Source organism: Thermoascus crustaceus (assembly GCF_041956765.1).
Source record: "Thermoascus crustaceus strain CBS 181.67 unplaced genomic scaffold VTN00scaffold_1, whole genome shotgun sequence".
In the NCBI taxonomy this organism is placed as follows: Eukaryota; Fungi; Ascomycota; class Eurotiomycetes; order Eurotiales; family Thermoascaceae; genus Thermoascus; species Thermoascus crustaceus.
Genome location: NW_027192527.1, coordinates 3388551 through 3403127, shown reverse-complemented (window position 1 = coordinate 3403127; position 14577 = coordinate 3388551). Strand labels below are relative to the sequence as shown.

The window sequence follows — 14577 nt, the reverse complement described above, 5'->3', positions numbered from 1 at the left end:
CTGGAGCCGATTGCTAAGCTGCCCGGAGACAGCGCGCTCGTTGGCTACGCGGCGTCCTCGTCTGCGAACTCGACCAAAGGTGTGCCGCTCTTGCATTGATCCTGCACGGTCCAAGTCAGCGATAACAGGGCCAGACCCGCAATTGTGGGGTTTGGAAGGCACAAAGAAGCGCTGTGGAAGCTAGCCACGGGCCCGTGACCCCGGGCTGTCGCGCCGCCCTACCAAAACGGGGGGAGCCTGGGGCAACCCCGTCGCGGCAGAGTCGGGGAAAGAAAATTGTGCAGCATGCGTGACCTACCCCTTTCTTGTGCACAACCTTGGAGATGGTCCCGTGATGCGGGCTGCGGATGACCGTCTCCATCTTCATGCTCTCGATCACCACCAGCGGCTGGTCCTTCTCCACCCGGTCGCCCTCCTGCACCTCCACGCGCAGGATTTTGCACGGCATTGGTGCCAGCACACTATTGGCCACGTCCTTGATCCCCAGCGCCTTCTCCATCCATCGCGCCCTCGGTACCGTCAGGCGATACTGCCTGCCACGCTGAAATGCCACGATGGAATCGCCGTCACGGATCACTGTCGTGTCGAGTCGAGTGTGGGGGAAGAAGGACGTGACCTCTGAACCGTGGTTGATGTGACTCCTCACCTGCTCAAAGCTCCGTCCGTTGACGTCGACGTTAAATGTGTTCTTACCTGTCTGCTGGACCCGGACATTATGCTCGGCACACTCTTTTCCTTCTTCTGTAAACGAGAATTGACGCTGCTGGTACACTGGGCTGAATCCCACGGCAGACCCAGCAGGGCCTTGGAAATTGGCCTCGTTCCCTGAAGCAGAACCGGAGTCGTTCAGCAGGGATGCCAGAGCAACCTGCGCTAGAACCTCATCTTCGACAACCTTGTTGTCGAATAGCTCCTCCCGGTGCTTGTCAATGTATCCAGTCTCTACCTCACCAGCAATGAAGTCGGGGCTCCGGCAGACCGCCTTCAAGAACTCGATATTAGTGATGGGCGCCGCGACTTTAAACTCCTCTAATGCGACGGAGAGCTTGCGAATCGCCTCGCGTCGGTCAGAGCCTCTGACGATCAATTTTGAGATCATCGGATCATAGTGTGCTGAAACTTCGTCCCCATCGGCGAAGCCCGCATCGATGCGGACGTTTTCCTTGATCGCCGGTGTTCGCACAAGGGTCAGACGCCCAGAGTCGGGTATGAAACCCTGATCGGGGTTCTCTGCATATATCCTTGCCTCGATAGCATGTCCGCCATTGGCAATTTTGGCCTCGACTTCTTCCTGCGTCAGCGGAAGAGGTGCGCCTTCGGCCACAAGGATTTGCCAGTGGACAAGATCCTGGCCGGTAACCATCTCTGTCACGGGGTGTTCGACCTGTAGCCTGGTGTTCATCTCCATGAAGAAGAATTCACCGGTGTCATTGTCGAAAATGAATTCCACAGTACCCGCGCCTTCGTAGCCTACCGCCAGTGCGGCCGATCTTGCCTTGTCCCAGAGGTCCTTCCGCGTCGCATCGGGGAGATGTGGAGCAGGAGATTCTTCCAAGATCTTCTGGTGTCGCCGTTGTATGCTGCAGTCCCGTTCTCCTAGGGCCACACAGTTTCCATGCTTGTCGGCAAAGACTTGAACCTCAATGTGTCGTGGCGTCGTGATATATTTTTCAATCAACATCTGATCGTCTCCAAAGGAGTTCATGGCTTCTGTTTTGGCCGACCGCAGCTGGTCCTGGAATTCTACTTTGGACCTGGCTATGCGCATCCCCTTTCCACCACCACCTTTGACTGCTTTTATGAGCACTGGGTATCCGATCTTGTCAGCCTCGGCTTCGAGGAGCTGTGGGTCTTGGTTATGGCCGTGATATCCCGGAACGCAAGGTACACCTGCAGCGGTCATGATCTCCTTTGACCGACTTTCAATCTATCAGCAATGGTTCTGTCGAAGCAGGGTATGATAAAGACCTGCCTTTTGTCTCCCATATCCTCGATAGCTTTCCATGGGGGTCCGATAAAGACCAACCCAGCTTCTGTACATTTTTGGGCGAATGCGGAGTTCTCGCTCAACTGTACACGTTTGGTCAGAAATGGATATAAACAGAAGTCTTGGGAATGGGCGTTACGAACAAAGCCGTAACCTGGATGAATGCCCTGGCAGCCCTCTCTCTTGGCAATCTCTATAATGCGGTCGCCATCGAGATAGGCGGATGTGTCCCCCAAATTAAATGCAAAGGGTGAACTGAGGGCATGCTGTGCTCGGCAATCGGGATCGGTGTAGAGTGTAGTAACTCGGATGCCGTGTTGAGCAGCTGTCCTCCCGACTCGTCTGATAGGTAATCGAAGTCAGCACGGGAAACCGTGTAGAAAGGTATCCGGAAACGTTTACAGAGCTATTTCTCCTCTATTCGCAATGAGAATTGACCCAAGAGGCGTCTGGCCTCCGGCGGAACTCGACAGTGTGGAAGCGACTCTTGCTGTCGGCTTGCGGATTGCCGCCTGCCCCAGGCGGGGAGTCGTGCGGAGAAGCTGGAGAGAAGAGAGCGGCATTGGTGGCTCTCAATGCCAGGTCAAAATCAGAGAGGGTCAATAAAGGGAGAAAGACTGGTCAAGGATGAGAACATAATCTAACATAGAAAGGAGCTTGCCCGCAGGAGTTGCAGAACTCCCCGAGTGCGGAGTAGACAGAGCTCGACAGCCGCCTTTACCCCGGGTCTGAAGCCGGCATGCCTAGGTCACGGACGCTTGGGCCGACGTAAAGCGAACCGCGGGGAAATACCGCCCACGTGATCACCACCGCCGGTCCGAGGAAAGCTCTGCTCCAACGCCGCAAGAACGGTGCTCGCAGGAGATGAACACTGGATTCTCCGTCCTTACGTGAGGTTAATCCCAGTTCTCAGGACACAGTCTCCGGGCGATAAGCCTCGAGGCAATTGCCGATGTTTAACGGGTTGCTTTCTCCTTGAAGGAGCAGTTCTCTGAACCCTTACGCCCAAAGCTAACACAAGACGCATTTGTGCTACAGCCGATCTCTCTGGTCCTGGAACCGACTCTCCTGTGCCGGTACAAGGACACTTCCTACCTCTGGATTATCACCTGAATAATCATATTTTGGGTTCCTGTCTCTGAGCCCAACCTATAATCATTATTCTCCACTGCCCGTCTTTGCGGAATTTGCGGAGCTTCGGTTCCCTGTGGACCCTAGAAAACCATCCTCACACGCCCGACCCGGTGTGTGAGTTTCAATCATGTCTGACGATGAGGATTTCTATGATGAATTTGACGAAGACTATGTTTGGTTTGAAGATGCCAGCCCCGACGCTGCTGTTAGTATAAGCCCGCCCGACTTTCATTCTAATCTTCTGTGACTGGGCGCTGCTCACGGTCTTTGGGGGTTACATTAACACTAACTTTTGACTACGAGAACAGGATGACCTCGCCGGTACAGCAATCAACTCTCCCGTTCTAATTGACGACCCCTCCCTCGACGTCGAAGAGTCCTTCAGTGACTGGGAATATTATTCGGATGATTATTACGATGACGACCCAAGCATTATTCGCAAGGATGCGAGGAACCGAATTCCGCTAGATAAAAACGGTGTGAATACCCTCGAAAGAAAAATGCCCGCAAGGAAGAAGCGCAGGCTGGCACCAACAGCCGAGATCCCCGAGCTGTCTCTGGGCGCCGCCGCTGTCGAGGACTTGAAATCCATGCGCCTGGACCCTACCTCTTTCAGAAGCGTTGTGTGGCGACGTCCTAGCCATGAGAATATAAAAACCGAGTTACACCAGCCCGGAGACGGGGAAAAGGTAGCGTTGCTCAAGAATTGGAGAGAGATATTCAAGAGCTCCCAGCCCACCAAGAATGATAGTGGTGTTGTTCGTGTAACAACGAAGAAGTTACAGAGCAATTCCAAGTCAGGTCGGGCGACCAATCGTTCTAGCGCAAGAGGCAGAACTGCTGCAGCGAAGAACAGGACGAAGAGAGATCCCTCCCGCAAGGTAGCGGTGGTTGTTTCAGAAGATCTACCATCATATAATGACCAAGAGGACCATGGAGAACCGGAATCAACCACAGGAGAACCACTCCCGCCCCCTCCTGAATCCATTGGTGGATCGGAGCCACCGGCTGTTGGTTTGAAGAAAAGGACCAGAGCTTCAGAGAACGGATCCCGGCTTAAAGACGTTATCTCAGCACAGGATGATGCACAAGATATGGTCTCTTCTGTCTCTGCTTCTGAACCGAAGATTGCAGTGGAAGTGCCAGTGTCCATAGTTAAGCCCGAAGGGTTAGATGGTTCTCTCTCCGTCGGCACACCGCCGGCTCCTCCTCCACGGCGGTCACTGCGTAATAAGCGAAAAGCAGATGATTCTTTAGATGAAGACAACCATGACCACGCAACTTCCACTGAAGAAAATACCAGACCCAAAAAGAAAAGAATGACGTCTCTGAAAACCAATGGAGATCAAGAGAAGAAACAAGCACCGACAACCTCACTAAGAAGGTCAACGAGGACGAGGAAGGGCCAGAAGTAAGCGTTCTATTTTTTTTTAGGTCAGTTTCGGCTCTTGAATACATTGCTGTCGTTTCTGGAACGGAAACGCAGAGGTTGGTTAAATTTGTTATGAATAAGGAAAAAGAAATAGCCTGTGATTGCTTCGGATTCTATAGAGATCAAGCAAGCCGGCTTCATGGATCTTGGCTTGGCTTTATGAGATCATACGAGTTACGCACCACTTGTACATCCTGTACTTTATATACTTCTTCATGCCTTCTCTTTTCAAGAATACTCTCTGTTGAATGCTCGCCCAATCACCATCCTTCTTATCTCGCTGGTTCCCGCCCCAATCTCATATAGCTTCGCGTCCCGCAGCAGCCTGCCGGCCGCGATCTCGTTGATGTACCCATTTCCACCCATCAGCTGGATGGCATCGAGGGCACATTCAGTGGCCCGCTCAGCGGCGTAGAGGATCGCGCCTGCGCAATCCTGCGTGCGGATCACAGTGCCTGTCGATGATGTGGCGGAGGTGTCGATTTCCCGCGCTGTGGCGTAAGTGTAGGCCCGCGAGGCGCGAAGCTTGGTGTACATGTCCGCAAGCTTTCCCTGGATAAACTGGTTGTGGGCGATCGGGATGCCAAACTGCTTGCGGGTGTGAGTGTAGGGGAGGACAAGATCGAGTGCGGCTTGCATGATTCTGCTTTGCCGTTAGCTGGGCCTGTCCGGTATATAAAAAGATCCATGATTTCTTCCTGCAGACTCCAAGAGTAGGACGGACTTACCCCAGTGGTCCAGCACTGAGAACGAGTCTCTCCAAGTCCAATCCTTCCATAAGAACCTTGACACCGCGGTTCACCTCTCCCAGAACATTTTCCTTGGGGACGAAAACGTCCTCAAAGATAAGCTCGCCGGTATTCGAACCACGCATGCCGAGCTTGTCGAGCTTGCGGGCGCAGGAGAAGCCCTTGAATGTCTTTTCAACCACAAATGCCGTGATGCCCTTGGAGCCTTTCTCTGGCTCCGTCTTTGCGTACACGACGATGTAGTCGGCGTCGGGGCCCTGTGGAATCAAGTGGCCAATTTAGTCTTTTATACAGCACCAATGTTATCGGATGAAAGACGAGGCGAGGCATTGAAATCGAGTTCAAAACTGACATTTGTGATCCACATCTTTGTCCCGTTCAGCAGCCAACCTCCATCAACGGCTTTCGCTGTCGTCTTCATGCTGACAACGTCCGAACCGGCAGAGTGCTCTGACATTGCAAGCGCTCCGATTTTCTCGCCCGAGATCAAACCAGGAAGGAATCTTGCCTTCTGCTCGGGAGATCCGTTCAGGGACAGCTGGTTGACGCAGAGTTGGGAGTGAGCGGCGTATGAAAGGCCGATACTCCCTGGATACTGGGCGTTAGAGACCAATATCATAGAGATCATAGTGCAGATTTCTCATACCGGATGCTCTGCTTATTTCCTCCAGGACGACACAATGCGCCTGGTAGCCCATTCCGAGACCACCATATTCCTCGTCCGCGGTGACACCAAGGAATCTGTTGTAGTAGAAAGGCAACAGCGTGAACGTCGTGTCGATGAACCGAAAGGATATGGAATTCCCTCCTTACCCTGCCTCTCCCAGCTTCTTCCACATCTCCTGCGGGAAATCATTCTGCTGGTCTGTTCGCGCAGCGACTTCCTCGGGTATCTCTCGCCCTTGATTGAACTGCTGTCAGAGCCTGGAACGACTATATCGGATATAGATACTCTTCTGACGAAGCAGCCACTTACTGGTAAAGTCCTGCACTCTCTCCCGCAATTCCACAAGATCCTCTTCTGTAGGCGGTTCGAACCCTTTCGGGTGCTTGGTTGACACCGTTCGCAATGCGGGGACCCGCACGAGAGGCCCCCGCATCCGAGGTAGAGCTCTGGAGGAGCGCAAGAGAAGTCGAGGAATACTGGGAGCAGCCATGATGGACAGAGAAACTCACGTATCTGCAATTGAAAGTGGCAAAACGTTTTGACAAAAAGTAAAGAAAGGAATAACCGAAAGAGGTCCGATCGGCCTGTACCTAGGTAGGACACGAAGCAAAAGCTGCTGCTGAGCTCGGCTCGGTTGGACGCGGTAAACGTCGCCCCCCGCACTCCGCAAGTCTGTCCGGGGTTCAACCTCCAGTGCCCGACAGACATGCCGCTTTGTTTTTCGCCCTCTGTCAGAGGCTGTTCCTAGCTTATGATGACAGTAGGAAGAGTCATGGTTTAAAGGAACACATCTTGTCTTTCGCTGAGAGTCAATACCACCCGTACCCCGCTGCGACGGCCCGTCCCCGCAAATGCATGCTCCATCTCCGCTCCTTTTCCGCAGCCTGGGGTCGAGGACTCATCCTCTTCGATACCTGGTGCTAGCACAACAACAACCGCGACTGAGAATATCTCGACAGCACTCCAGATCAATTGCCAACTATACGCATCCGCACCATGTCTCCGCCATCTCCGTCCTGTCGTCCGCCGTTGACACCTCCTCCCCGGAGTTCCAGGAGAACACAAGGCAGATGAATGAGCTCCTGGAGAAGATGTCGAGCCTCCACGCGAAAATCGCACAAGGAGGGCCGCAGAAGGCAAAGGAGAAACACATAGCCAGGGGCAAGATGCTGCCGCGCGATCGAGTAACCGCCCTCATCGACCCCTGCACGTCATTCCTGGAGCTCTCCCCTCTGGCAGGCCACGAGGTATACCCGGGCGAGGACGTCCCGTCGGGAGGGATCATAACGGGAATTGGAACGGTCGAGGGCGTCACCTGCATGATTGTCGCGAACGACAGCACCGTCAAGGGAGGCACATACTACCCGATCACCGTGAAGAAGCATCTCCGCGCGCAGGCCATCGCGCAGGAGAACAAGCTCCCCTGCATCTACCTCGTCGACTCCGGCGGAGCGAACCTGCCGCACCAGGCGGATGTCTTCCCGGATAAAGAGCATTTCGGCCGGATATTCTTCAACCAGGCCAGGATGAGTTCGCTGGGTATCCCCCAAATATCCGTTGTCATGGGTCCCTGCACCGCCGGAGGAGCCTATGTGCCCGCCATGAGCGACGAGACCATCATCGTCGAGAACCAGGGCACGATCTTCCTTGCCGGTCCTCCGCTCGTTAAGGCCGCCACGGGGGAGATCGTCTCCGCGGAGGATCTAGGCGGCGGCCACCTCCACAGCACCGTCTCCGGTGTCTCGGACTACCTGGCCGTCGACGACGCGCACGCCATCGTCCTCGCGCGCCGGTCGATCGCCAATCTCAACTACCCGAAGACGAGCCTCCCCCTGGTGTCGTCCGACGGAGGACAGACTACCATCAAAGAACCCCTCTACGACCCGGAAGAACTCTCCGGCATCGTGGGGACCAATCTCCGCCGGCAGATCCCCGTGCACGAGGTGATCGCGCGCATCGTCGACGGCAGCGAATTCGCCGAATTCAAGCGCGACTACGGCAGCACGCTGGTGACGGGCTTCGCCCGCATCTACGGCACCCAGGTGGGCATCGTCGCGAACAATGGGATCCTGTTCTCCGAGTCCTCGCTGAAAGGGGCGCATTTCATCGAGCTCTGCGCCCAGCGGAACGTCCCACTCATCTTCCTGCAGAATATCTCGGGCTTCATGGTCGGTGCGGATGCGGAGAAAGGTGGTATCGCAAAGAATGGAGCAAAGCTGGTCACTGCAGTTGCATGTGCGGATGTGCCCAAATTTACGGTCGTGTTTGGCTCGAGTGCTGGTGCGGGTAACTATGGGATGTGGTGAGTTTTATTATACACATCAGTTCCCGCAGAGGAAATTATCTTAAGGACTAACACGGGATTCTTCCACAGCGGCCGCGCCTACTCCCCCCGCCTCCTCTTCATGTGGCCCAACGCCAAAATCGGCGTCATGGGCTCCGAGCAGCTCTCCGCCGTGATGGAGGCCGTGGGCCGTACCGCCGACCCGGCCCTCAAGGCCCGCATCGATCGCGAGTCCGAGGCCATCTTCTCCTCCGCGCGCCTGTGGGATGATGGCGTGATCCCACCCGCGCACACGAGACGCGTTCTGGGCTTGGGCCTCGCTGCCGCCTTGGGCGGGAAGGTGGACAGGGACGTGCAGACGCGGTTTGGCGTTTTCAGGATGTAACCCTCTTTCATATGGTCGGATCGATTCATGCATGAGGATGGGGTATAGTGCTGTTATTTTTCTCACTCAATATACTGTACGGCCGGGCAGAGAGCATCATAGGCCGTGCTTTGTTTTTTCACAAACAACAGGGAGAGTAGAAGACGTTTTATAGACGTGGCACAACCATGGGCAGAAGTCTTCCTGGCTTAGGTAGTAGAGATAAAATGCCATCCATCATGGTCTCATGAAACTTCAAACATACTTTTTTATCCCAGTTCAATTAATCTGGCTCAGTTTGTAACGATGCAAACATGTCCGCTATTCTATTCGTACTTTTCAGCGTCGAGGGGAGGAGAGTGGTCCTCTTCTCAACCCAAATCCTTGGCCCACGCAGATCAGGACAGGGGAAAACCCTCGAAAACTCACAAAATAACAAACTTCTCATTCATAGCCAATATGTACCGCTGAACAAAGAGTAGGAACAACAGGGAACACGACAGGAATCTACTTTTCGAGGGAACCTTGGGGCGCGTGACACATCAACAGAAATGTGAGGTCGTTGAGAGCGACAGAAAAGAAGGCGAGGAGTGGCGTGTGAAATATGTAGTAGAAATCCAAGGGAGTCCAGTCCAGGTGAAGAGAATATGGTGAATATATATCCCATAAATGGCCATCCTCCGATCCAAATAGACGGCCATAGATGAATCAATCATAAATAACCTTATAGGAAGCGAAAGCCATTTTGGGCGTCGTCGGTAAAGTCCACCACGGATGGATGACGTTCACATAACCAGACATGGACCCTTGCGTTTGGTCGACCCGCTCTGTTGTCTGCGTTCTCGCTTCCTGTCGTGCCGGTTTGGCCCTTCTCTCTTCCGTGCTGGGTTATCATTCTGCCTCGACTGGCTCGCTTGTATGTCCTTCCTGATAATCTGCCTGCAGAGATCGATAAAAACCTCGTTGACGTTGGCGCGTCTGCGAGCGGAAGTTTCGTAGTACGGAGCGTTGCCCCAACTCTGGGAGAGGGCAAAGGCCTTTGCGCGGGGCACAGCCCTGTCTTCCTCGAGGTCTGATTTATTTCCCACAATGACGAGCGGCACCTTTTCGTCGTCCTTGATGCGGATGATCTGCTCCCGGAGCTCGGACAACTCGTTGAGGGATGACATGCTGGTGATGGAGAAGACGAGGAGGAAACCTTGACCCTGCTTCATGTAAAGCTCTCTGGAGAGGTGATATCGATCAGTATGGAAACTCTGTAGAAGTCGACAATGGGAGGAGATATTAGGTTCGTTGCTACCACAGGGGCCTTGTTCGCTGTATGATGTGCAGGGAGAAGCCAAAGTCATATGCGATCCTTACCTCATGGCCGCTAACAACGGGTTAGTTACGCTGAAAATACGGTTTGAACAAGAATCGGGAACATTGGGAATACTTACTGAACTGTTCTGTGCCTGCAGTGTCAAGTCTGCGAGAAAGTAAGTTGGTCAGAAACATGTCCTGCAGAAACGACACCCCAACCTTTCATCGTATCACGAAAGGAGCGAGTACATACATCTCTAGGATACATTGTCGGCCCTGAAGAAGTCAATAGCTGCCACATAGGAACCGTTGAAGAAGCAGGATCGCCCGACTCACATCTACTTCAATCTGTTTACGGTACGAATCCTCGATCGTAGGGTCGTAACTTTCAATCCACACATTCTGCACGAATTGCGCTGCAAGATAATGAGCATCCCGTTGGAACCTGACGGTGCTGAAGGGTACTCCGAGTGGACGAGGCCCGCCATGGTGTGCGGAATCAGGAGGGAAGGGCTCGCCAGACGAGGAGTAGTGCGAGTAGTAAAGAAAAGTATATACCAGTAAGACAGCTCTTTCCAACACCACCTGTAGTTTGGGAATTAAACGGTTTTCGTCAGTAAGGAGTGTTCTCGATATTCCCGGGGGAAAGGAGCCTATGCCTACCAGCACCCAGAACCACAATGTGGTATTCTCGTCTGAAATGCAGGAATACAAAGTCAGCATCTGCCACTACAACCAAGGCCCAGAATGTACACTGGATACTTGAGCGTTGAGATATGAGGTTGATACACCCCAGACTTACCGCGGTTGCATCGGCATCTTGGGCGGAAGTTTGGTTACAGAACGAGGACGAGATAGAGATCCTTGAGACTCAAGGCCAAGAAAACCTTCAGGAGCTCTCTTGGAGCAAAGATGATAGGAGTCCCTCCGGGCCGGCAATCCTCTAGCGTTGGCTGTCGTCGAGCGAAACGTCCTACGATGACTCAAAAGGTATATTCTTTTCCTTGCTGTTCGCACTCGGAATTCAAAAGGTTGACAGGCTCCCACCGGGCCGCTGACAAGCACAAGAGGTGATACCTGGTCCCTTACATCGGTCTCAATCCTTGTCAGACCGCCACCTTCGGAACCTGAAGCGATTGGGATGCGTTGTATCTAGCCTCGATCCAGAACAAGCGGCTCCGAGCAACCCAAGGGAAAGTTATATCGCGTAAGGTCCGCTGCGCTGTTGAATTGCCCCTGGAATCAAGAGTCAACGGCTGATTGAAATGAAGGTATTGGAGGCGTATTCTTCGTCAAGGGAAGCGGCGCGCAAGGGATCGGAGCTCTCAGACGGGGCGACAAAACGTGGCAGTCTTGCAGGAATCCTCAGGTGCCAATTGGCGCTGCTGCCCCGACGTATCAACGGTTTGCCGTTCCTTCGTGAACTTCGTGTTCTCAAGGGACCAGCACGCGAAGTTCGGCGGTGAGAAGAGCCTCGACGGTTGTGCGGGTACCCAGAGGGGTGAACCCAAGGTTCGCGAGCAGACCTAAAAGCGAAGGCCGGCCGAGCTGCTTTTTGCTGGAGTATTCGGGAGGGATGCAGGTCAACGACCTGCGTCGGACGAAGGGTTAGCTTTACGGTCTCCAAGCCCTGTCGATACGAGCCAGGCTGCCCGAACGAAGCTGATAGAGAGGGGAGGGGGGGGGGACAAAAAAGTCAAATGCCCCTAAGGGGACGGCCAGGAGCTCGACGTGGGAGAGCCCGAAGGCGGCCAGCGGCCAGACCATTGCTCAGTATTCCCAATTGAGTCTTCGAGGCGAGTCTAGCAACGCACCAGAAGGGTCGGTGGATGAAAACGATCTGCGCCCGCGCCAGCTTGAATCCCGCTTTTAGGAACGGCGCTGAAGCCCCAGAGAGACCGTGACGTGATTCAATGGGCAGGCACCTTTTGGCCCCGGCAAGGAACGGAGGATGAGGATGTCAGGGAGCATACATACCGGTGTCGTTTGGGGATAATCGCCACCTTGTGTAGTTAGCAGCTTGGATATGTCTGGGGACTGGATGACGTCCGGGCCCACTCCAAGCGCAGGAGCACGGAGGCTGGTGCAGAAGCGCTGGACAGACTATATTTATTAGAGAGACACGATGGAAGGGTCGGAGGACGAGGACGCTGATAGTCTTCAGAGCAGTAAGAGTCGAGAGAAAGGCGAGGCGTCCCGAAGCCACACGCGACGGCGACTTCTGCGCACAGCAGGATCTTGACCTGTCTAGAACGAACTCAACGTCCGTCCACATCTCCACACGCTGCAACTGTTCCTCATGAAGTCCGGGGCGTCCGCTCTCGACGCCCGACAGGCATCTGTTTCCCATCCTGCATACTCATTATAAAGCTGGTCTTTCTCTTCGTCTCTTTCTCCATCCCTATCCCTCACTCTCCACGCAGATCCGGTCCCGAGAATTCCCCAATCTGAATCCAAACCACCAGGCCATCCCCATCACTTTCGGGCCCACTTTCTGGCTTCATGAACGGCTTCTCGCGGCTTGGGCTTATCGATTAGCGGATGTTTCAACTCAGACAGGGTCCTCTGCTGGATGGTGATCGGATCATGCAGTGTTCGACCTTCCCAACAGCTGCTAATTGGCCGGGCGTGCGGCCGAATTTCCAGCTGCTGCTTGCTTTATCCTGTGCATCGACGGCAACGCGAGACCGCCAGGCACCCGCGAGTCCCAGTTGCCAATCTTAAATGTTCATCGCTGTTGGTCAGATGCAATTTTTTATGGCATTGCAGCACCGCCAGTCAGGCTGCTTCGATTCGATGCTTTGTCCATTACTGCCGGACAAAGGACATCTTTGAAATCGGCACTGTCCGAGTGCTCCCAAGAGTCGAATGGGAGTGATGTAACGCTGCAGTCAACATCTGCATTTAATTCCGCTAACCTGCACCAGCCATCACATTCAACACGGCCTACAGTAACTGCACCTGCTGTATAAGTTACGGCTCTCTCGAGACCATTCACGAGCATCTCAGCCGGCCAGCAAGTGACCGGGCCGCCTATGTCTTGAATCTTGAAATGCTAGCAACGAGAATTGTTAACAGCCAAGCACATCTAGTGTCAGCCAGGCATTGCTATCGGAACTACTATCTAGGAATCCACCCTTCTGAGCAGGGACCAGGTCCGTTGCTCTTTACTATTTGCTTGTGCAGCAGATGCGTCGTCCATTGAGCCTCCTTAAGTAAACCCGGAAGGCATAGTTCCAGGAATGGACCCAACACTGAACAGGGACCTGCGCACAGCTAACGTCATCCTGTATCACCTAAGAAAAAAGACATTTACCGAGGCCTCAGAGCCAACCATTATGTTACCTCCAGAAAAAAACCAGCACAGACAATATCCCACTGTCCAATGGCACTCTGCGTTATTTTTCACCTCAACAAAAGCCTCATCTCCGATCATTTCTACGGGTTGCTGTCTACGATTTAGTTTCCACTATCGCCTTTTTCAACCCGACAATTTTCCTGAGGAGATTTTAATAATTTCTCTTATATCCGAGGTCCCCTACTCCGGAAATTGTATCGGGTATCCCTAGTATCTGTCCCACCAACCCCGCATTGGCGTGCCCCCGGAGTTCATGGCAAAATATGCCAATTCTGGTAGCATCAGGGACCAGAAAAAAAGATTATTAAGCATCCTCTGTGGAAAGAGTTTAGATCATCATCGATTTGGAATGCCTTGCGTTGCCTACGCAAAACATTCTGTCAGCGGCTGTATAACAATCTCATCCTGCCACCATTCAGCCAAGGGCTGACACGACGCCGTAGAGTAAACTGAGTAACTTTATCTGTCGGTGAGGGAAACCGCATTCAGAAGGAGGCTGCTATTGTGTAGCCAAGGGAAGAAAAAATCCGTCTGAGAAAGAGGAAGAAAAAAGAGAGTTCTTCCTTTCTCTGGTAGGGTAGATAGATACCAAGGCTCAATATTTGAATAAAGGATTCACTGCTATCTGGGGAGGCACGCAGGACGTAGTACAGTAGTTTAGATTTGGAGAGTAGGGCCCATATGGCATTCAGGTGGTCTCAGTCCATTAATCCCCTCTATCCAGGAAAAAGAAAGAGAGAAGATGATGGTGGTGCATTTCCGCGGAGTTTATGAGATTCTCCAAGATTGAAGTAAAAGTAAACTACTGTATGATATGGTACTTGGATGCCCCAGGAGCCCTTTTTTTTCTTTTCTGAGGACTACTGCAGGTCAGTGTCTACGACGAGGACAACATCAACAAGGGCTGCGTCAAAGATAAAAGACGGCTGATCCATTGTACATACCCTCATAGGCCAGGTTAGGTACTTACCTCCGTTAGGTAGGTAGGGCGGAGTAGTATTCGTACTCCGTGCCACGTTTTGAAAATGGCAGGGGTGTATAGTAGGCTCTGTTTTTACTGCATACAGTACATATCTCCGTTGATCTATTGGTCTATTTAAGAAATCATTGAGATCGAATCGATTGTAATTGCTCTACGTATTAACCATAAGTATTCTGACAAAGACCAATATACCGCATACCACATACCACATACCGCATATAGACTGCATACATACATCTGCACCTGCATAAAACAAAAGGCAAAAACAAAAACAAAAAAGGCCAAACCCTCCTTCGCTGGATTCCGATCCCTGTCACT

The 14577-nt window shown here is 53.0% G+C and overlaps 5 protein-coding genes across 5 annotated transcripts; 2 read left to right on the top strand and 3 right to left on the bottom strand.

Annotated features, from left to right (window-relative positions):
- Positions 1 to 44: 44 nt before the first annotated feature.
- Positions 45 to 2550, bottom strand: VTN00DRAFT_1190 (uncharacterized protein; the record flags this gene model as incomplete). The annotated part of the gene is made up of 5 exons (XM_069427270.1): positions 45 to 101; positions 299 to 1919; positions 1973 to 2070; positions 2131 to 2329; positions 2390 to 2550. 5 exons carry the CDS (start codon positions 2548 to 2550, stop codon positions 45 to 47), a joined length of 2136 nt encoding a protein of 711 aa, XP_069291892.1.
- Positions 2551 to 3248: 698 nt separating this feature from the next.
- On the top strand, positions 3249 to 4536 carry VTN00DRAFT_1189 (uncharacterized protein; the record flags this gene model as incomplete). Its single annotated transcript, XM_069427268.1, has 2 exons — positions 3249 to 3326; positions 3430 to 4536. 2 exons carry the CDS (start codon positions 3249 to 3251, stop codon positions 4534 to 4536), a joined length of 1185 nt encoding a protein of 394 aa, XP_069291891.1.
- Positions 4537 to 4781: 245 nt separating this feature from the next.
- VTN00DRAFT_1188 (uncharacterized protein) lies at positions 4782 to 6459 on the bottom strand (the record flags this gene model as incomplete). The annotated part of the gene is made up of 6 exons (XM_069427267.1): positions 4782 to 5196; positions 5282 to 5559; positions 5655 to 5890; positions 5949 to 6043; positions 6116 to 6203; positions 6279 to 6459. 6 exons carry the CDS (start codon positions 6457 to 6459, stop codon positions 4782 to 4784), a joined length of 1293 nt encoding a protein of 430 aa, XP_069291890.1.
- Positions 6460 to 6820: 361 nt separating this feature from the next.
- Positions 6821 to 8638, top strand: VTN00DRAFT_1187 (uncharacterized protein; the record flags this gene model as incomplete). Its single annotated transcript, XM_069427266.1, has 2 exons — positions 6821 to 8271; positions 8344 to 8638. 2 exons carry the CDS (start codon positions 6821 to 6823, stop codon positions 8636 to 8638), a joined length of 1746 nt encoding a protein of 581 aa, XP_069291889.1.
- Positions 8639 to 9402: 764 nt separating this feature from the next.
- Positions 9403 to 12423, bottom strand: VTN00DRAFT_1186 (uncharacterized protein; the record flags this gene model as incomplete). Its single annotated transcript, XM_069427265.1, has 12 exons — positions 9403 to 9841; positions 9980 to 9989; positions 10057 to 10085; positions 10173 to 10195; positions 10256 to 10335; positions 10478 to 10504; positions 10583 to 10614; positions 10722 to 11046; positions 11174 to 11510; positions 11897 to 12013; positions 12069 to 12270; positions 12332 to 12423. 12 exons carry the CDS (start codon positions 12421 to 12423, stop codon positions 9403 to 9405), a joined length of 1713 nt encoding a protein of 570 aa, XP_069291888.1.
- Between the last annotated feature and the right edge of the window lie 2154 nt (positions 12424 to 14577).